General features: G+C 36.8%; 1 protein-coding gene across 1 annotated transcript in view; it reads right to left on the reverse strand.

Moving 5' to 3' along the window:
• The window catches only part of LOC124937949, a 36,463-nt gene that overhangs the window by 5,281 nt on the left and 8,261 nt on the right, over positions 1-22,921 (reverse strand). The window contains exons 3-9 of the mRNA XM_047478324.1: positions 21,476-21,604; positions 21,334-21,358; positions 21,056-21,251; positions 20,790-20,965; positions 20,348-20,690; positions 19,929-20,204; positions 18,928-19,500 (exon numbers count right to left, since the gene is read on the reverse strand). Coding sequence (XP_047334280.1) covers positions 18,928-19,500; positions 19,929-20,204; positions 20,348-20,690; positions 20,790-20,965; positions 21,056-21,251; positions 21,334-21,358; positions 21,476-21,604 — 1,718 coding nt within the window. The remainder of the gene's footprint in view (positions 1-18,927; positions 19,501-19,928; positions 20,205-20,347; positions 20,691-20,789; positions 20,966-21,055; positions 21,252-21,333; positions 21,359-21,475; positions 21,605-22,921) is intronic.

The raw sequence follows: 22,921 nt of genomic DNA on the forward strand, positions 1-22,921 counted from the left end.
CTCAGGGCACCGTGTTAGAGGGAAGGGTGAGATGCGATGGGAGCGAAGATTTACACGCCCGTTGCCCTGACCCTCATGTAAACCCCCCATACCCACCCATGAGAAGACCGCTTGCCGTTCATGAAAATACACTTACACGTCTATGTAAAGACCAAAATGACAGGGATTTTATATTTACGTTTATTAAATATTAATTTAATTTATTAAAAAACACATGCAGCGATATAATATTCTCTTCAATTAATTCATTCATTTTTTTTCATTCAATTTTTTGGCCTTCAGACACTCGGGAGCGAAGATATATTTGCTTCAATTAATTTTAATAATAACCTCATGTAAACCCCCAATACCCACCCATGAAAAGACCGCTTGTCTTCCAAGAAAATACAATTACACGTCTATGTAAAGACCAAATTGACATGGATTTTATATTTACGTTTATTAAATATTAATTTAATTTATTAAAAAACAAATGCAGCGATATAATATTCGCTTCAAGTAATTCATTCATTTTTTTCATTCAATTTTTTTGGCCTTCAGACCCTCGGGAGCGAAGATATATTTGCTTCAATTAATTTTAATACTTATATTTCAGTTTATTAAATATTAATTCATAATTTTTTTTATTAACTTTATTTAATTTTGTTATTTAATTTTTTTTGCCTGGAGACCCTTAGGAGCGAAGATATATTTGCTTCAATTAATTTTAATGAAAACATCATGTAAACCCCCCAACCCACACATGAGAAGACCGCCTGCCTGACATGGAAAAACACTTACCCGTCTATGTCAAGACCAAAATGACATGGATTTTATATTTCCGTTTATGAAATATGAAATTAATTTATTAAAAATCACATGCATCAACCGAACAAATCTTCGCCTCAATTACTTGGCTATTTTTTTTTTAATTTTATATTTCATTATTTTCGCCTGGAGACCCTCATGAGTGAAGATATATTTGCTTAAATTAATTTTAATGAAAACATCATGTAAAACCCCCATACCCACCCATGAGAAGACCGTTTGCATACCATGGAAAGACACATACTCGTCTATGTAAAGACCAAAATGACATGGATTTTATATTTACGTTTATTAAATATTAATTCAATTAATTGAAGATGACATGCAGCAACCGAACAAATCTTCGCCTCAATTCATTGGCTATTTCTTTTCTTATTTTTTTAATTTCCGTTTATTAATAAATGTTAATTCAATTAATTTAAAATGACATGAAGCGATATAATATTCGCTTCAATTAATTCATTCCTATTTTTTTTTAATTTTAATTTTTTCGCTGGTAGAGAATATTTGTTCGCCTAGAACATGTTCCATGCAAAATGGATTGAATAGTCGCTTCTCGAGAGAACACTTCTTCGCCCCTGGTCCCTGTGTCATGTGACATGGAATGAATAGTCGCTTTTCGAAAGAAGACATGTTCGCGCCGGTTACATTAATATATATACCCCCTAATATGATTATTTTATAATCATTTCCGCCTGATTCATCTCTCTCTCTTCCTGCCTCCTTTCACGGCGATTCGTAACCGGCTCCCCGTCGACCAAACCTGAATCCACATCTTCACGACTCCACAATGGTACGTATTCCTGAATAGTAACTTTTCATATTTAGGATTATGGAACTACTAAACTAGATTCTGTTATGTGATGTTGTTGTCTCTTTAATTTTTAGGAAACCCTACTCTCAAAATGTCACCTTCAATGTAAATCAATGTTATTTAGGAAAAATTACATAGTGTTAGGTTTTGGGATATTATTTCCATGAAACCCTAGTACATACTAACAAAGACCGTTTTTTTTTTCATGCACGTGCAGGCAACCGCCTCAGCATCCGTCCAAAACTTTGGCAAAGACTGGATTTTATGCCCAAATCAATTAACAAGTGAAGAGATAGTACTCTTCGTGACATTTCTCCCTTTTTTTTTCCATATTGTTTAAGTTTTCATCCTGTTTAACTGAAATATTTATGATTGTTCTTAAACAGCACTTGATGCAACAATATGCTAACACATGTGGTGCCACGGTGACAATGAGGTGGTGAGACGATGTGACCCACGTCACAGCATCCACCGATTCTAATGGTGGATGCGGTCGCACTATCAAAGTATTGAAGGGCATATTGAACGGGAGTTGGGTCCTTACCATTGATTGTGAGACTCTGTTATTCTTAACCCTTTACTGTTAACTCAATATTCATTTTCACATATATGAAACTAAAAACACCTATTGCTTTTATACAGGGATAAAATCATCAATCAGATTTAACTGTTACGTGGACGAGGAACCATACGAGGTGCAGCGAGATAATCATGGGACTGTGGGCGGTCCAAGAGCTGGCAGAATGCGGTATTTGAACAATGTAAGTTTTGTCTTATACCTACTCCTCCATATGATATTCAATTCTCCATGATTACTAAAAATGTTTTGTATTTTCTTTCAGCTGCCGAAACTCTTCGACAGTTACACCTTCATATTTGTAGGGGAATTCATCCCGGCTTACAAACTGGATCTTATGGGGTTTGTAATTGCTGGAGGAGGTACAACTAAAGAAATGGAGAATCCATTTGTCGAGCCCGAGGACGACAAAACTATAGTTGTATACGACAAGTCTCGGCACGATGTTAATGAACTTGTTTGGGTATTTGAGGCAGAGAATCCTTTGAAGACATATTTGGATGTGTTTGGTGTTCCTCACACAAGCTTGCTAGAATCCATTACTGCTTGTGATTTGCAGCCTTTGTTTTTGTAATAGACATGTGTTGGTTGAATTTGTTACTGAATATTTGAATATTTTGCATTCTTGAAAATTCAATGTCATATTTGATTTCAGATTTATCTTTTTTGTTCTTCGAATTGTTTTTTTAAAACACCAGCCTTATATTTAACTAAATCTTGAAACATTAAGAAATAATGTATAACTTGAAGTATAAATTTGATAAATAATTAATATTTTTTAAAACAACTGTCAAAATAATATTTCTAAAACAATTGTCAAAATAATAATGTGAAGAAATCTTCGCTTACTGATTGATTGATTGATTTATTAATTTTAATTCATAATAATTTTTGTCATTTAATTATTAAAATGAAATAATTTTTTTAACAAGTCACCTCACCGCCACCTAACACCTGCCACCTTTTCATTAAATGCTGCATGCAACAAGCCATGCTTCTAAGCTAGACAAAGTTTGTACTCTTCTCTCTCTCACCTGTACGACCATTTCTTCGCCGGAGTTATACTACATTGTCTACCATCGACCTCTCCTTCGCCGGAGACTTCATTATAATATCAATCCATCTTCCTAAATTATAAAATGGTATGTTTTTGAATGTCATCTATACCTTCTTTACTTTTCGTCCCAACCTTTTCTATGTTTTTTGAATACTCGACATGAAATGTTCTGTTCTGTTTGATTATCGGGAAGGAACACATATCAGCGAGAATGATATGGACGAGAATGATATTAATGATTTAAGGTAACATTGTTTAACTTCTCCAATTTTTTTAGTGCACATGTAAGCGAAGATCTCTTCACTAATATATTTTTAGATAATATCTTATAAAGCGAAACTATATTCGCCTAATATTACAATCTTCATAATGTTGAAGTGAAGCTCTCTTCGCTTATATTGTCTTCATTTTAAAATAATCTACAAGTTCTTGTTAGTTGAACCTCTTTTTTCCACGTGTTCCAATTGAACAGCGAATCTGCTACTTGTCGACGTCAATTGAATTTCGATGGCAACGGCCAACCTTTGGAGGACATCGAAGCCAACTCAATTCCACATTTAGGTAGGGAATTTGAGAGTGAAGAAGAAGGTTACGTATTCTACTTAGCATACGCTAAACTAATAGAATTTGGTATAAGGCGCAGTTCAAAACATGTAGACAACGATGGTAAAATACTGGATAGAGTTTTTTGTTGTAGTGCACAGGGTGAACGGGGAAAAGACAAACGTGATGTCTATGTGAGACGTAGCCGTTCTGTGACGAGGTTCGGTTGTGAAGCGAAATTGAGGATAAAGAGGTCAGACAATGGAAAGTTCCAAGTGGTAAATTTTATTAGTGATCATAGTCATCCTCTTGCAAGTCCAAAGAAAACTCACCTGTATAGATGCCATAGGAATATTTCTGCAGTTGCAGGCTTACATATCGAGATGGCCACTAACGTGGGAATTCCTCCTAAGTCATCACATGCTCTAATGTCTAAACAAATCGGTGGAAGGGAGAATCTAGGTTTTCTTCCTGAGGATTACAAAAACTACCTGCGCACGAAAAGAACCAGAGAGTGTAATTTTGGGGAAACAAGGGGTGTATTAGAGTATTTGCAGAAAAAACAATCCAATGATCCTGGTTTTTATAATGCTTTTCAACTTGATGCAGACGATTTGATAACGAATATTTTTTGGTGTGATTCCAACATGCGGTCCGATTATTCATACTTCGGAGACGTTGTCAGTTTTGACACCACATACAAGAAGAATAATGAAGGTCGTCCAGTTGCGCTTTTTGTAGGTGTCAATCATCACAAACAATCCATTATTTTTGGAGCAGCTCTATTATACGATGAAACTGCGATGACTTTTGATTGGTTGTTTGAGACTTTCACCAAAGCTATGCGTGGGAAAAAACCAAAAACCATTCTTATAGATCAAGACGCAGCCATGGCTAAGGCCTTGGCGTCTACATGGCCCGAAACAAATCATCGTCTCTGTATTTGGCACATATTTCAAAATGCAGCCATACATCTTAGCTCCGTGTTCCATAATTACAGAGAATTTTCTAAGGATTTTTCTTCTTATATATATGATTTTGAAGAAGAGATAGAGTTTGTTGAAGCTTGGAATCAAATGTTGACAAACTACGGGCTTGAAAACAACGACTGGTTGAAACGCATGTTTAGCATTAGGCGAAAGTGGGCATTAGTCTATGGACGACAAATGTTTTGTGCTGATATGACGACAACACAGAGAAGTGAGAGTATGAACAATTTGTTGAAACATTGTAATGTAAAATGTTTTGGCGCTTCTTCAATCATTCAACCATCTCTTGGATTTAATATACAAGCGAATACATTTTCGTTCAATGTGGTCGACCTCAAATATGAATATCAAGCGAATAGTATTTCGTTTCGTAACAATGTTGTGTTTAATATAGAAACTTACAGGCGAATGATTCTTCGTTTTCAAATTCATTAGAGTATGACATGAAAGTGTCACAAATACAATAATATGTAACTTCAAAGATTGGATGCGACTTCATCTTCGTTTTCAAGGGGTTTACAGGCGAAGAAATGTCCGTTCGATTTACTGATTAGATACTGTGTAAGGAAGCGAACAACCAATCGATGGATCAATGTAAGGGGTTTACATGAACACATCAGTTGTTTTACATTATACTTTGAATTGATCATGACATCCAAATTGCAATCAAAGAATCAAACATAACGACAATGATTCGATTTATATCACTCCAGAATAAACTAACTACATAATGTAAAATATAACTTCAGACTATAATCAAACATAACTTCATAATATTGTTGAATACACAAAAACATTCCATAATCCGTTTACATAAGTACTGCACAGATTAACCAACAATATAGCTGTTCAACAATACAAATGAAGCTCTAGTCTGATTCATGAGAGGATGACTCGTCTATCGGTCCTATCAGCGACACGACCTCATGTTCGATGACGGGTGGAATGTATAGCTGAATGGCTTCGTTCACAGCATTGATCCATCGGTTGGGGATTAAAACCGTCAAAGAATTTTCAATTATTGATGCGTACTCTAAGTAAAGATGGTGAGGAGTAAGCATGAAGTCCTCCGGAGGATTGTGTCCATTTGAAGGTAGGGGATTCCGTAGGCCAAATTGTCTGTATATGACAGTTGTGCAGTAGGAGGTAGTTCCCTCAAGGCCCAACAAAATGATGAATGGAGAACCTCTCATCTCGTACATCATTTCAATAAAGAGATACCACGGAACAATAAACCTAATTGGGTGAATATCCGAAATAAAATTCGGAGGCACGAGTCCATTGACCCTTTGCACTTGTAGATTGGCAAAGGAAGTGTAGGGAATTGAAGGACGGGGCAACCATTGCAACTTGTCTAACAACCAGAGGTAGAGAACCAAAGGTGATCCACGGCGAGAATAGTTGTTTTCCTCGGGAACAAATTCGTTAAGACCAAGTAATGTCTCAGCAAGTACCAGGCTAGCCAGGTTTGGGGCGTTTCCCATCAGTGCAGGAACTACCTGCAGGATCCTTTCCGAAGGCCGTCGTCCTGCAGCCGGACATAAAAAAATGAGCCAGAACCACAAGCATGATCAGTTTGCTTTGTGTGTGGTTGATGGTCCTCTCAGCTCCCTGGACACGCCAAATGTACTCGTCTATGTTTGTCATATTGAGAAATCCATGTTGGAGGGTAAACAAAAGAGCATCAAACATTGTACATCCATAGAAGCTGTCGCAAATGTGGACGGCCATATGAGGATCTTGATTGACAGGCAAAATCATGAGTGCAAGACTACCACACCTAAGGATTGAAGCAAAGTCCTCTATCGTCGGGCATATGTGCATTTCCCCAATAACAAAAGAACGAGAGTCCGTATTCCATCTGCTTTGCATGTGGGCCATCAGTCCGTCGTTAACGTTTATTCGTAATAGAGGTAGAATCTCATCTACATGATAGACACTAAAAGGGACAGGGTCATCGTTGATCAGACTTAAGTATCGCTCCAGTTGTTGCTGCGATAAAACCACCATGTCTGGGTCCATCTCTACATCCATCTTATGAGTTTTACACTAAATGACTGAAGGAAAGACACCGGTAGATAGAGATTTGGGAAGGAAAGAGTCAAAACAGAGAGAGAGGTGAGAGTGAGAGTGTAGTGTGAGAGTGAGAGTGAGAGTGAGGGTATGAGAGTGATGATCTTGATACAGCAGTAGTTGAAGTAATAAATGAGTTTTCATTCTTGAATTGACATCAATACATACCACCGGTAGGGGCATTACATGTTGCGAGGATATCTTCGTTTATGAATTGGCAAACATATAGTGAAGAAGATATATTCGTCTCGGATTTTCAAAATATGGATTGCACCAAAAAAGAACATAAGAAGATATCTTCGTTTAGGATTTTGAAAATTTATAGTTAAGAGGATATCTTCGTTTATGAATTTGAAAACATATAGTGAAGAAGATATCTTCGTCTCGGATTTTCAAAATATGGTTTGCACCAAAAAAGAACATAAGAAGATATCTTCGTTTAGGAATTTCAAATTTTATAGTTAAGAACAGGGCCACACGAAGACATAAGAATATAATTTCGTTTCAAATAAGGTCAGAATGTCAATATTACGGTTGCAAGTTTATCAGTTTCATGATGTTGACAATATATCTTCATTTAAGAATATTAAAACACACAGTTAAGAAAATAACCTCGTTTATGATTTTAAAAAAATGGGTACAAGAAGACACATCAAACATCAATACATTATAACTCCATACATTAACATCTGAATTGCAGTCCATACATTAAGATCTGAATTGCATTATAAGTTATAATTCACTATCAAACATCCATACATTAAAAATATGTGAATTGACCTGTGTAAACATAAGAATTACTGTACAAGTATAATTCCGTATAAGACATACAAATCCCTAATATCTTGATCTAATTGCCGTCTTTAACTTGAACCTATTGACATTGTGCTCAGACATAAGAATTCTGTATAAATATTTTATCCTCAACGTACTCAAAGCTTCTCCGGCCTTCAAAAGAACAAGAGAAAGTATAAGAACATCTAAAATTGTTCAATTTCATTTACTAACATATGGTATAACACTTACATTATTTTCGTTGATGTCAATAGACCAATCCTTCGCCGTTCCTCTATATGTTTCCATATGTCTCATTAAATATACACCACAGTCTGTCTTGTTTGTTTGGTCTTGCCAGTCCAGCTTTGGGGCCGTTATCCTGTATTTTTTAACCTTTGCAGCCATTCTTTCCATGCCTTGACTTAACAAGAATTTCACAAAACAATCGAGTTGTTTACTCAAAGTGACATACTTGTCCATAATTTTCATTCTATGAGGACGGTCGGAGTTTTCTAGTACAATGATTTTGGAGTCCTTAATATTCACACAAACAAGGAAGAAATGTCGGGAAAAGACAACGGGTAGGAATATCTGCAAAAAGAACACAAACATTTATTAATTTATTGCATACTCGTTACTTGGAATTGAGGGATATGTACAGACCACGTCAGCGAAGATGAGGTCTTCTTTTGTGACTTGGTAGTTTCTCATGTCTTCTTCAATGGATTGGGAAAATAAGGTGGCATCATGCTGCATATTAATCTGCAAAATAAGGGCAGAGCATCAAAGTCATGAACATTGAAGGATACATAGCACAAAAAAGAGATGCACTTACATGTGAAATTGATGAGAAACAAATTATTCTTGGTTCATGGACCAAGCGTCAATCACTTCGCTCGCAATTTCTTCACCCATTTTCATTGTACGAAGTAAATGACGGGTGATATTACCAGGTGCACCTTCGTACAGAACGTCACTGCAAAATACATTCATTTAGAAGACCATAACTAACTAATTTCATTTTTCAAATTTCTAAAACAATGCGAACTAACTTACAATGGAGGCAGGTCTTCATCAAACACAAAATCGGCTAATCTCTGTTCCTTGTTGGTTATTTTGTGGTCCAACATATCCGCAACCTGTTGCATGTAAGGGGATCGAAGGTGCACAGGAATTTTTGAGATCTTCCTCTTAGGATATTCTTTAATGTTGATGCGTCCCCCCCATCACCTTCATCTTCAAAAGATTCAACGGCCTTAGAAGCCTCAACCTGTTGCTTGCCTTCACCCTGATCACTTGGTGCAACAGACTGAGCTTGGGGTTCCTCAACATTTTCCTTCCCTGCACCATGATCATTTGGTTCAAAATGCTGAGATTTGGGTTCCTCAACTTGTTGCTTGCCTTCACCCTGATCACTTGGTGCAACAGACTGAGCTTGGGGTTCCTCAACATTTTCCTTCCCTGCACCCTGATCATTTGGTTCAACATGCTGAGATTTTGGTTCATCAACCTGTTCCTTCCCTTCACCCTGATCATCGTCTTCAACAGTGGTTGTCTGCACTTTGTGTGCCCCATCCGGTTCCTTCCCTTCACCCTCATGATCAGTTGGTTCAACACTGGGTGAGTCATCTTTGTTGGGCAGAAATGAATCCTCATGTTCGTCCTGCTGAGCAGGGGGTGACTTGGCTTGAATGTGTTGAAATACAGCCTCTACATCTTCCTGTTCAAGAAGGAGTGATTCATCTTCAATGTCCTGACCTACATCCTCAACATATTTCGGTTGCACAGGGGGTGACGGAGCTTCATTGGGCAGAACGGCATCATCGAGATCATTCTGTTCAACGTGATCTGATAGATTTTCTTGATTTGACATCACTGCATCCTCAAAATCATTCAGTTCAACCAGTGCTGGTGGATTGTCTGCATGGTCCTCCACTGCAGTCTCACATGTGAAATCAACCCGGGGACTATTGATTTTCAAGCCCGCACACTGTAAAGTGTCCCCAAGTGCCTCCCTTGTAGGATCTTCCACACCTACATGAACCGCACCATCGTTCACCACCTTCAAGTGTTTCATGAACCCTTCAGACTCTCTGAGGTTCAGGAAACCGGCCTCAAAAAAGGGCTTCGGATCGATGTTGCGTTTCTCCAACTCCCATGATAGGTAATTCAGCTGTTGGGCTGTATCTTTAAAAGTTTGCAGGATTTTGGATGTCAACATCTGTACATTATGAAAAACAGATTTCATTAATCTTGAAAACAGGATAATAAAGAACAATGGGAGTCAATTTATTGTTTCCACATACCTCATTATCGTCTTCTTTTACTTCAACCGAGTCAACTGGATTCTCGGGTTGTTTAACTGCTAGGCGCGCCCTTGCCCTGCCCAGCCCAAAACCACCGACACGAACTTCTAAGTTGATAAACTCTAACACGGTGATGTCATCCCAACAAGAGATTATTGGAAATTTTCTTTCGTAGGGGATACGTTCACCTTCCACAAAAACACCATCTAGGTAGCAAATCTGGAGTAAAGGAATGGGAAACATGTTAGAAAATATTACATATCTATAAATCATATATAAGAGATGCAACAATACTTACTAATAAAAGGGTTATAGGTCCATCGAAATATGGATTTTTATCTTTACTTGCTTTTTCTTTCCAACTTCTTACACTGTCAACCAATCGTTGTAGTGTAAAGTGGCACCAGTTCAGTTCCTTTATGTTATCAACCTCCATTAAGGATTTGAGAATTTTGAACCTGAAATGAAAAAAATACATTTGTCAGTATTCACAAATACAATTAGATATATAATAGGTTTGAATACATGTTTACCTGGCTCGTGAATTTTGAACTGGACATAAAAAACTTGACACAACAAAGACAACGAAGTCTATTTTGAAATCGTTGTCTGCACTTGTGTTACTTAATATCTTGGGGATCATAGAAAGTGTTTCGGGAGCTTTTGAGTCTTCCCCGGTCCATCTGGTCTTCCAATCCCTCAAGAAATTAAAATAATCAGGGTCCTTAGTCTTGTCCAACCCAACGGACTCGACTACGTTCATTTCCCCTCTAGGGAGGTTCATCACGAGTTGTACGAGATCTTCATCGATACGGATCTCATCACCGTTGGACAATACCAGAGAACTCTTTTCCGGGTCAAAACATTGGATTACGTGTCTGGAAAAATGAGCCAGGCACTTGGAGACGCCCATTGTAAGAAGAGAACCAAACCCGATTTCCTTCACGGCTTCCCTCTGTTCTACGCTCAATTTAGGAATAAGTTGAGCGAGGCCATGAGGTGATGATCTTGTTAGAAATGTCAGTTTACGTTTCTTGATGGTTTTGGTTTTTTGGGGAGATGGTGGTAACTCTTCATCGAATGGGGTAGTAGACGGAGAAATATTAGTGGTTTCTGGGGGTGGTTCTGGTAACTCTTCATCGACTGTTGGAGTGGAGGTATGAATAACATTGGGTTTTTTTTAGGGGGAAAAGGTGGTGGTAAAATCTCATCAGTACCTGCAGCAACATCAGTAGCTTCGACAGCAACTGTGGAAACTGATTCAGCAGTCGATGACGACTTAGTATTCGTCTTCGGATTTCTCTTCCTCTTCCTTTCATATGTAAAGGTATTAAACCTCGAAGTCATTATTTTTGGTGGGATAGCATAAATCAGTATTAATCGAAATAAATGAAATAAACATGTGTAAAATTAGTATAAACACAATAAGATTAACATACCTCTCTGGTTTATTGCTGGGATTGACGTTGGATGCAGGAGTGGGGGCAGTTTCGTTTTCGTTTATGCTCCTACAAACTTGCAAGACGACCTCTCGGGAGTCGATGGGATCCACTTCCATGTTGTTGCCTTGGTTCCCCGACATGTTCAGAAGAAATCCTTGTAGTATAAACGAAATATCTAGGGTTTCGACGTTCAGTGTTTAGATTATCGCCGGGAGATAGAGAGAGAAGAATATGAACAGTTGCTTATGGAATTGAGGGAGAGTCGGCTTGTAGCGGGAAATTGAAATTATATCAACTAGTTATGGAAGCGAATAAATATTCGTTTGATATCGTAACTTCTTAAAAAAATTATAAAATTAAATTGAAAATAAAAACTATTCATCGAAGCGAAGATTTATTCGCGGGATGTAAATGCACGGGTAAGTGAATTTACATGACAGACAAATTGTTTTCTCATGGGAGGGGAGGGGGTTTTACATGAACATCAGGCTAAAAATATTTAAAAAGAAGAAATCTTCGCTTTCAATCGTCTACTCGAAAAACAAAATTAAAGCGAATATTTGGTCGTTTACTGAATGTCATTTAAAATTAATTGAATTAACATTTATTAACAAACGGAAATATAAAATTAATAAAAATAAAATAGCCAAGTAATTGAGGCGAAGATTTGTTCGGTTGCGGAATGAGATTTTTAATAAATGAAATTAATAATTAATAATCGGAAATATAAAATCCATGTCATTTTGGTCTTCACATAGACGGGTAATTGTCTTTCCATGGCAGGCAGACGGTCTTCTCATGGGTGGGTTGGGGGGGTTTACATGAGGTTTTAATTAAAATTAATTGAAGCAAATATATCTTCGCTCCTGAGTGTCTGAAGGCCAAAAAAATTAAATGAAAAAAAAAGATTGAATTAATTGAAGCGAATATTATATCGCTGCATTCGATTTTCAATAATTAAATTAATATTTAATAAACTGAAATATAAAATCCCTGTCATTTTGGTCTTTACATAGACGTGTAAGTGTATTTTCATGAACGGCAAGCGGTCTTCTCATGGGTGGATATGGGGGGTTTACATGAGGGTCATGGCAACGGGCGTGTAGATCTTCGCTCCCATCGCATCTCACCCTTCCCTCTAACACGGTGCCCTGAGCGAAGATATCTTATTTGGGTATCATATGATTATTATATTAATTTCCTGGCGTTAACAGGCGCTGCCGTTAACGGCGTCTTGTGTGAACCTGGGCCGAAACCCGGATTCCGGATTCTCCCTCCCTCTGTCTCCTCCCCAGATTGATTTATTATTAAAATAATAATACTGCAATCTGATTGGTCCGCCACAGGGGAACACAGCAATCGGTAGCAGAAGATCTGAATCGATTATTTAAACCTTTACTAAATAAAGGTGGGCCTGTAAAACTTAAGGGGTGAGTTTATATAAAAGTGATCCAGGGCTTACAAAAGCCCGTATTTTATTCAATAGAATCCAATGGCCACGATCTATTCAGTTTATCCAACGGCCCAAAATTCACCACCATCGATTTATAAGGGCAAACCCTAGCCATCTTCATCTCTAGTGCTAATAATAAGATTAATGGATCGTACAGCCTCTAGATAGATAGATGAATCATACATATTGTCTGAAAATTGGTTGATTTCATATATATGTAAGTGACAAATAACAGTTTCACATGATTTCATTCGCTAAATTATGCCCATATTTGTTAGATTCTTTCTTTCTCTGTTTTTTGAATTCACATTATCAATCCTAAATTGTATACAAAAACAGTCAACTAGTAGAAGAATAAATAAATATTTAGACATTCCAATTTTAATTAATTATTTGTTTAATATTCAGCCATAAGTCCAACAATCATCCCCCAATCAATTAGTTTTTTTTAACATTTAGACATAGTAAAATAATATAATATAAATAATTAAATTAAAAAAACTAAGAAAACTTATCTGTCAATCTGAAAGAAAAAATAAAATATTTAATTATATCTCATAAGATTTTTTCGTAGTACAGAAATATTATTTGACAGAAAAGCTTTTGTTGTGTTAATATAAATTAAGCTAAAATCATTATCAACTCTAGCTTATTACTTTTTTTTTTATTATTGTTATACAGTTTAAATAATATTTATTTGAAACAATTATTATTATTTTTATATTCTAATAACTATCTATTTAAAATTTCTCATAATTAGTATTTTTTTTTACCCCTTTAAAACAACCCTTGCGTTTGAAATTTAATTTAAGAAGTTTACAAAAATGGGTAAAAAGACAAAAAAAAAAAAAAAAAAAAAAAATGTGATTATAAATTATGAATAAAAGCAAATATCAACAACAAAAATGACTATATGAGCAACAGATGAAGTCCTTTAATGTTTAATGTTTAATGTTTAATGTTTAATGAACAGTTATACTTTTCGCATTCATTCTATAATATGTTTATTAAAATAAAAATATTCTTTAATTATTTATTTAAATCACACAACAAATTTTTGAGAGTTTATACTAGTATGAAGAGATACATAATGCACATTCCTCGAGACATTCATCATTTAATTTAATTGACAAGTGATATTGTTTCTAATCTTTCTGGAATTTTGTGTTTTTATCCATACGAGCAACAGTATAATCTTATATGAAAAGAGTATATATATAAATGAATTTTAATGGCATTATCTAAGTAAAGAAATTACATTTATGGTAAGCATTTTCATTATCACGATAAAAAGTTTGAAGTTTCTGATGGAGAAAAATATCACTACAGTCCTGCAACAAACATGGTTATCTGAGTTATTTGGATTCAACTATACCATAATGTACAATAGGGGAATGATAAATGTTGTGACCCAAGAAGGTACATGAAGTAGTATAAATAGATAGGCAAATATGATGTAATAATTTCTAATTTCTTTCTAATGGAATGGGGCTCAGCCCCTCCGTTCTTATTCTCAATCGATCTCGTCTATATTTATTCTCTTCTATCATAATTCTCATGGCAGCCAAATGTGGGGTAACGAATTTAGACAAAGAATGAAGAGATTGTGAGAGGTTAGGCATCTAAATGTGTTTTCAGCCATGGAGCAAGAGTCTGGGACTTGAGCAGTAGGCTGAACATGGCAGCCTCCATTGGAGATGTTCATTAGAAGAGAGCTTCACCGAGAAAGGGGCTTTGTAGTAGAGATAAAGAGTGTTGTGTTTATAAGAAACAATATTAAGTTTATTTGCTTCTCCGGTTATTCTAGTTAAGAAAAAAAGATGGAACATGGATGTTTTGTGTAGACTACATACAACTAAATGAAATCACAATCAAGGATAACTAGATAAGTACCCTATACATGTACTAGTGGACGATTTACTAAATGAGCTTCATGAAACAAGTATTTTCATCAACCGCGACTTATGTGCGTATTATCATCAAATAATGGTGAGAGAAGATGACATTCACAAGACTTTTTTCAGAATGAGTGTATGAATTCAGAATAATGACATTCGGATTATCAAATTCAACTACAACATTCTAAGTATTAATAATTGAAATATTTTTGAGAATGGCCAAGGAAAGGTATTATTAGTATGTTTTTTATGATATTCTTATATACAGTTCTAATATGAAATTACATCTAAGGTATTTTGAGAAAATTATGAAAATTCTAAAAAAAACAGTCTATTGATAAATTGATCAAAATGCTTATTTGGATTAAAGAAGCATGAATATCTAGGTCATTTCTTGGGCATCAAAGCATTAAGAGGCTATTTTGGGTAGGGTATTATCGAAGATTCGTATGCAGCTTGGAACTATTAACAAACCATTACATGGTTTTACTCAAGAATGGTATGTTTAAATGGACTGAAGATGCAGAGAAGACATTTAAAACTTTGAAAAAAGGCTCTAACCACCACTCCGATAGTAGTATTACCTGATTTTTCGATTGATCTCAAAGTAGAAAAAGATGCCAGCATTGGCGCAGTATTGATGTAGAAAAGAATACCCATCGCATATCTGAGCAAATCACTGGCTAAGACACATTATGATTCTCTACCTACGAGAAGAAATAGTATTAATGGCATTATCTAAGTAAAGAAATTACCTTTATGGTAAGTATTTTCATTACCAAGATAAAAAGTTTGAAGTTTCTGATGGAGAAAAATATCACTACAGTCTTGCAACAATCATGGTTATCAGAGTTATTTGGATTCAACTATACCATAATGTACAATAGGGGAATGACAAACGTTGTGACCTGGGAAGGTACATGAAGTAGTATAAATAGATAGGCAAATATGATGTAATAATTTCTAATTTCTTCCTAATGGAATGGGGCTCAGCCCCTCCGTTCTTATTCTCAATCTATCTCGTCTATATTTATTCTCTTCTATCATAATTCTCCCTCCTTGCTAATACTGGTTACTATTAAAGATTTTGTTTGGTTTGTGCCCTCTTTGTAGACCGGGACACAACAACAGACTTAGTAGAATATACAAGAACAATCACATCAATTTGGCCAAGTGAAGTACAAGGATCGTACAGAGAGATGAAGAAATACAAAAGTTTATTATACATGTAATAAGACAATATCATCAAATATAAAAACAGGACCAAATAAGGGAAGCTGTGAGAATAAATTTTAACCATTCTTACTAACAGCGGCGGCTGCATAGGAAGACATTCGGATATGATTTAATATGCAATCAAGTATGTAACATGGAAAATAAAAATCATTCAAACAACAAAAAAAATAAAACGTATCTGTGATTTTTTATTTTAAAATTAACAAAGATCATCTCTGTATTGCTTGTTATTGGGATCCACAATGATTGAATCTTATTCTATAAATGTTGCAGAAGAGGGAAACTTGTGAAGAAAAAATCGAAGGAGACACTAACGATTGAATCGGATTCTATAAATTGAAGGAGACACTAACGATAACGATGGAATCAGATTCTAAAAATTGAAGGACACACTAACGATAACGATTGAATCAAATCCTATAAATTTAATTGAAAGAAGAAAAAGACGGATCGCCTTACTTGTCGAGAATCGCCGAAAAGTGCAATTGGTCATTCAAGGACGATAGAAGAAAAAATGGAATCAAACACCACATGCCTGTTGAATAAAGTCTTCTAACTCAAAATCGTCATCGGAGTCCAACTCCGAGAAAAGAAAAATTAATATGAAAGATACAAACAACGGCTTCCTTGTATTTATAGTTTTAAAATATAGAACACGTAGTGTAGGATTCACGTGCCGGTTATTCGAGGAGGAGGCGGTGAATCATTTTATTTATCCTAATATTTTTTATTTTAACCCCCTTAATAGTTAAAACTTAACTTTTACCGTTTAAAGGGAATATTTTATTCATAAATTTATATTAAACTTTTAACCTATATTTTCTTTTCTTGATAAAACTATTAAAATCATACATTAGTTTCACTTCATGACACATCTCCAAATGTTATATGTTATTTTATTTTTGTATTAAGGGTATGCGGTTCGGTTTTGTCGGTTTATTAACCAAAATACATATCTAAATCGTTATTGTCGGTTTATTAAATTTCAACCGTCGATTTGATCGGTTCTATTTGAACGGTTAAAAGATCGGTTCTGTCGGTTTAATCCATTGACGAATTTGTTAAAAAAAATTTAAAGAATATATAAATATTAAGAATAAGGTCCGGAAACATAATTTAATAATTTCTAACATAATTTCGAAAACACGAATGTATTCTAATAAGATATTTTTTATTAAACATCACACTCTTAGTGTGAGTCAACAATTTTTAAAATTAAATTTCTTCACTACTAATAATAGTTAATATCATTGATAATCTAATAACAATTCTTTACGTTTATGGTATTATCTTATTATTATTAATTGTAGTAGTATGTCGGTTTAATGTTATTAACTATGAGTAGGTTCTTGAATTCCCAACTAATGAAATCCAAAGAGAAGAGGTTCCTGAATTCCCTATATTTGAGCAGGATGTCTTACAAAGTCAAAATGACATACACCATGCAGATGAAGAACAACAAGTCCCATGTTTGCGTCCGGGTGAATTGGTTGCTAGTACCCCTCCTTTTGTACCCTGACATCACTTCCCCTATGAGGAAAACATCCAGTCATATTGAGTTGCTTGATTCATTTGAACTAGTCTAGGTTGAAACACATGCTCAATTAACCCTTGAAAGCGGATTGGAAGTGGGTACGTTTTTTGAGGACAAAAAAGAACTTCAATTGAGGGTGCATAGATATGCGATGGCTAATCATTTTGAATTCAAAGTCGAAAAGTCAACAAAAGATCTTTGGTTTGTGAAATATGTGAATGAGAACTGCAAGTGGAGATTGCGTGCTGTGAAAGAAAAATTCCAGAAGATGTTTGAGATTCGAAAATTAGTAAATGAACACGCATGCTCAATTTTGACGAGGCAAGAGAATGTGAGGCAAGCACAATCATGGGCTTGGGCGTGGGCTTGGACGTGGGGCGTGGTGCTGGGCGTGGGCTTGGGCGTGGTGTTTTATTTTTGAACAATATTGATTGTATTGGAATGCTTCTTTACAATTTATATTTCATAACAAATATTTCATAACAAAATGTAATTTTATTCATAACAAAAATTTATATCTATTCAATTTAGATTAGGGGTCTACAATTTGGTGGAATAACCTTACTGCCCATTTCTTTCTCCTAAAAGTCATTTGTTTGGTGACCACATTTGATACATCCAATGAGGTAGTAAGATATTCCAAATGCATAATAGTAAAAACACCATAGTCCCCACTTTTAGTTGTCTTTGGGACTGTTGGGTGTGGTATTATGGAATATGACATCTTCTCCAAGTTGAACCACAGAATCCTGGCCTTTTCCACCAAGGTGAATCCAAATTCAAGCAAGTATGGCATCATTTCACACATTGATTTCATGAAGTCGTCATATACATCCTTTGGGAAGATTTTTTGTTCGCATTCATATACGTATATGCATCAATCTTGTAGATGAATCTAGCACAGGACCCAATGCTTCTGCTTCAGGTTCATAGGTACATATATCATATCAACAAGATTCCAATGATACAAATATCTTTCTTCATCACCAATTACATATTCCATGAAATCGTCGAACTTGAAGCCTGCAGGATTCAGGACAAACATATGATGGTGCTTCGCGAACTTTTGAGAGAGATGAGAGTCAGTAATTGAGAAATTCTTTGGATATGTCTTAGGAAACTCCGCAACCCTTCGTTTCATCAGGTAACATATTGCATCTATCTCATGCGAAAAAACTATTGATTAAGCAAGAGCAAGGGTGGTGCATTGTGCGTGGGGAGAGTGCGTGGGGTTGGGCGTGGGAGTGGTGCGTTGTGTGTTGGGTGCAAGGGTGGTGCGTGGGGTTGGGCGTGGGGTTAGACGTGGACTTGTGTGTGGGGGTGGTGCGTTGTGCGTGGGGAGAGTGCGTGGGGCGCAAGGGTGGTGCGTGGGGCGCAAGTCCAAAGATACTTACACAAAAATAATGAACAAAAATACTTACCATATCGTGTAACCATTTTTGAGGCGTGAGAAATCTGTTAAATAAAGAACAATTTGTTTCGTAAGTACTCAAATTCTTGAAGTCTTTATCCTTACTCTTCAACCATTTCTTCAATTCCTTCATCTTTTCCTCGTCATATTGTAACATAGGATTAACCGTAACCGAATTATTAAGTTTAAACCCTTTCCCACTAGGGTCGGTGTAGTACTCCAATTTTTTCGACTTCTTTCTCCGAAATGATTTTCCTCTAAATTGTGAAGGAGACATTTTTTTCACATTATCCTCCTTATTCTCCATAATCTCCTCCTTCTTCTTCTCCACAATCACCTCCTTCTCCACAATCTCCTCCACCTCTACAGTCTTCTCCTCCACCTCTGCAATATTCTCCTCCTCCACCTCTGCAATCTTCTCCTCCTCCTTATTCTCTTCACTCTTCTTCTCAGTCTTCTCATCCTCCTTCTCAATAATCTCTGTAGTCTTCTCCTCAATTTTCTCAACAATCTCCTCCTTCTTATTCTCCTCAGTCTTCTCCTCAGTCTTATCCTTAGTATTCTCCTCCTCCTCCTCAATATTCTAATCAAATTGTAATTTGCGTGGGGTTTGGGGTGTGGGCTCCTCATCCTCCTCATCTTCCTCATCTTCATCCTCTTCCTCCTCTTCCACCTGCACAATAAAAAATCAGATTAATATACATTTAGGCTAGGTCGTGGGTGGTGTGTGGGGATAGTGTGTAGTGCGTGTGTGGTGCGTGGGTGGTGCATTGTGCGTGGGGATAGTGTGTGGGTGGTGCATTGTGCGTGGGGAGAGTGTGTGGGGTTGGGCGTGGAAGTGGTGCGTTGTGCGTGGGAATAGTGCGTGGGTGGTGTGTTGTGTGTTGGCGTTGTGCCTGGATGGTGCGTTGTGCATGGGCGTTGTGTGTGGGTGGTGCGTTGTGCGTGGGTGGTGTGTGGTGTGTAGGTGGTGTTTTGTGCGTGGGGGTGGTGCGTGGTACGCAAATCTACCTTCCTCTTGGCCATTTCATCCTTCCTCTTCTTCATGGCCAACTCCTTCTTGGCCAACTCGTCATCCTTCCTCTTCTTGGACAACTTTATCAGCCTCTCCTTCCTCTCATCCTTCTTTCTCTTAATCTCATCAACCTCATCATGCTTCCTCTTCTTCATCTCCTCATCCTGCTTCCTCTCCTCATCATTCTTCCTCTTGTTCATCACCTCATCATTCTTCCTCTTCGTCCCCTTCTCAGTATCAAGTGCAACCTCATCATTCTTTCTCTTCGTCCTCTTCTCAGTATCAAGTGCATCAGTACCTGCCTCTTCTTTTTATTCTCCTCCACCATTCTTTTGTTCATTTATTTCCCCCAATAATGTGATTATAAGTTGTTGATTGTCCTTAATGAGCTTGATTTCAGTTTAATCTCATTTACATTCATTGTCAGTTCATCAAGTTTAGCATCAGTATGGGCTTGAGACACTCGATTGGGTGCACAAGATGTAAAATTGTCTTTATCAGTTTGAGGAGTCGTCGCAGAAGGGACTTGCTGAGAGTTGTCTTGGCTAGTTTCATCGTTAACTTCAGGGAGCTTGGGACTAATAAGTCTATTCTTCTTGGCTGACAGTTTGGGAGTCCTTTCATCTTTTTCATCTTCTTCACAACCTTCAATCTTTCTCCTTCTCCCATCCAATTCAAAGAATTCATTATAAACGTTGCCTCTCATATCTTCAAAGCTAGAGTACTTCCGCTTCTCCTCCTCAGACTCATCAATTTTGCTTAGAACATTGCACTTCTAAAGGGCTGTGAATACCTCCTGTAGAGGATAATTCTTGTAGGATGTATAGAGCACTATCCTTGGATTTGTAGGATCTTACTGTGTCCTTTTAGCAAATTTGGGGACGAATGTATTGATAAGCTCAAAGGTCCACACTTGGAAGGCTAGTGCGAACCCATGTAAAGTATAAGCGACATCATAGACGCTTTTCTTGTCCCAAGTTTTCTTCTTGGCGAGATATAACACACGGAGGTGTTTCATATCTTTGTCAATACCCTGCAGGGTTTCTCTGAATGACACATTTCCCCATGGAAATTGGAGGAACATCTCCATGTCCTCCACCATTCAAAAGATTCTTAAACTTACATTCCTCCTATTATCAGATGCGAACAGATACTGGTAAATGAGGAATATGAGCCCCATCTTCCATGAATCCTCCTTATCAGAGCATTCAACGAAAATGGCTTCAAGCTCTTTCAATCTAACATTCATTTTACCCTTAAAATATTTGCGGATAAGGGGTGGACATTCTTCAACCTCCATGTTTTCCACCAAATGAAATCTATCAAAGTTAAGATAAAACTGGTTAATATACTTCAGGTGATGATTTTGTTTCATTTAGGGATTCTGCTAGCTTTCTGTACTCAATGACCATGTCATTTAGTGTAGCTACCAGTTATTCCCTTGAAAATCTTTCAGAAGAGGAATCAAATACCTCAGTTTCCTGAGTCTGTTCTTCATCTTCTCTTGCCATGAAGCAAGCCACTTCTTCGTCATTACTATCACTGGATGAGAAGTAAGAGTCATGGATGCTTCGTCTGTTCTTTCCATCTCTTGCTATAAAAGCCTTCAGCTCCTTTTCATCATCCTTCTTATCTACACGCTTAGGTTTCCTGCATTCCGATTGGTAATGACCTGCAATACCACAATTATAACATTTTACATTAGTCTTTGATTTCTTATTATCATTGGAATTTGAAGAGAGCTTGAGTTAGGGTTGCTCTTCTTCATGAAGTCGTCAAACTTTTTCACGAAAAGAGACATGACATCGCTGCTCAGTTGTTGTGCTTCCATCTTCACATCAGTAGCTACAAGTGGCTCTTCAGTAGTCACCAGAGCTTTGGCAATGATAATGGATGTGGATTGATCTTCCTCAATCCTACAGTTCAGCTCGAACTCATAGGCCTTGAGATCAGCAAACAGGTCGAAGAGAGAGATCTTTTTGAGATCTTTGGATTCCCTCATAACCATCGTCTTTATGTCTCATTCCCTCGGAAGAGCACGCATGACCTTAATAGCAAGCTCCTTTTTGCTATAGGTCTTGCCAAGGATAAATAAGGAGGAGGCAATCTTGCTGAATCTGGTGTCGAACTCGTTCATTGTTTCACTAGGGCGCATCTTGAAACTGTAACACTGTTGAGTGGAAACCATGATCTTGTTTTCCTTGATTTGCTCGTTGCCCTCACACAGTTGGGTGAGTCTGTCCCAGACCTCTTTAGCAATATCACACTTGATAATGTAGTTGAACATGCTGTCATCGAGAGATCTGTACAGAACATCAAGAGCCATGTTGTTGAGGTTGTTCTACCTCTTTTCTTCACTGTCCATTTGGATTTCTCCTTATCGATCCTTATAGGACCCTCTATGATTACATTCCACATGTCGTCATGAAGAGAAGAAAGATGAGCACGAACTCTCTTCTTCCATACGATATAGTTTTCTCGAGAGAATATTGGAATGGCGGTTGCACTGACATCTTTGGTTATGGTCGACATTCTTCAGGAAAAGCTTGAGAATAGAAACAAAACTCTGATACCAATTGATAGGATCGACTTTATCAATAGAGACGGGGGTCTGACGATTGATGAAGGCTTAGGAAAAACGGTTTGAAAGAAATCTTATTAAGGATTTAATTCACTTTCTATTCTACGCAAACCCTTGTAAACACTTGAAACTGAATCAAGTGCGGAAATGTTTACTTAGGTTTGAAGCTTAGGATTAAGAATGAGAAGATGACAGAAAGAAACAACAACGTTTTGTTTATGGATGTTCAGAGCAAACTCTTCTACGTCACCCCTTCTTCTAACCACCGGAAGGATTCACTATAATATTCTTTGAATCAAATACTGTTTGCACAAATAGCTCACTATTGAACAGAACAGACTCTGTTCAACTTACAATATGATGAATATCACTCAACTAAAATGATGCTTTGATTCTAACTCACTCTTG

This window comes from Impatiens glandulifera, chromosome 1 (assembly GCF_907164915.1).
Source record: "Impatiens glandulifera chromosome 1, dImpGla2.1, whole genome shotgun sequence".
NCBI lineage: Eukaryota > Viridiplantae > Streptophyta > Magnoliopsida > Ericales > Balsaminaceae > Impatiens > Impatiens glandulifera.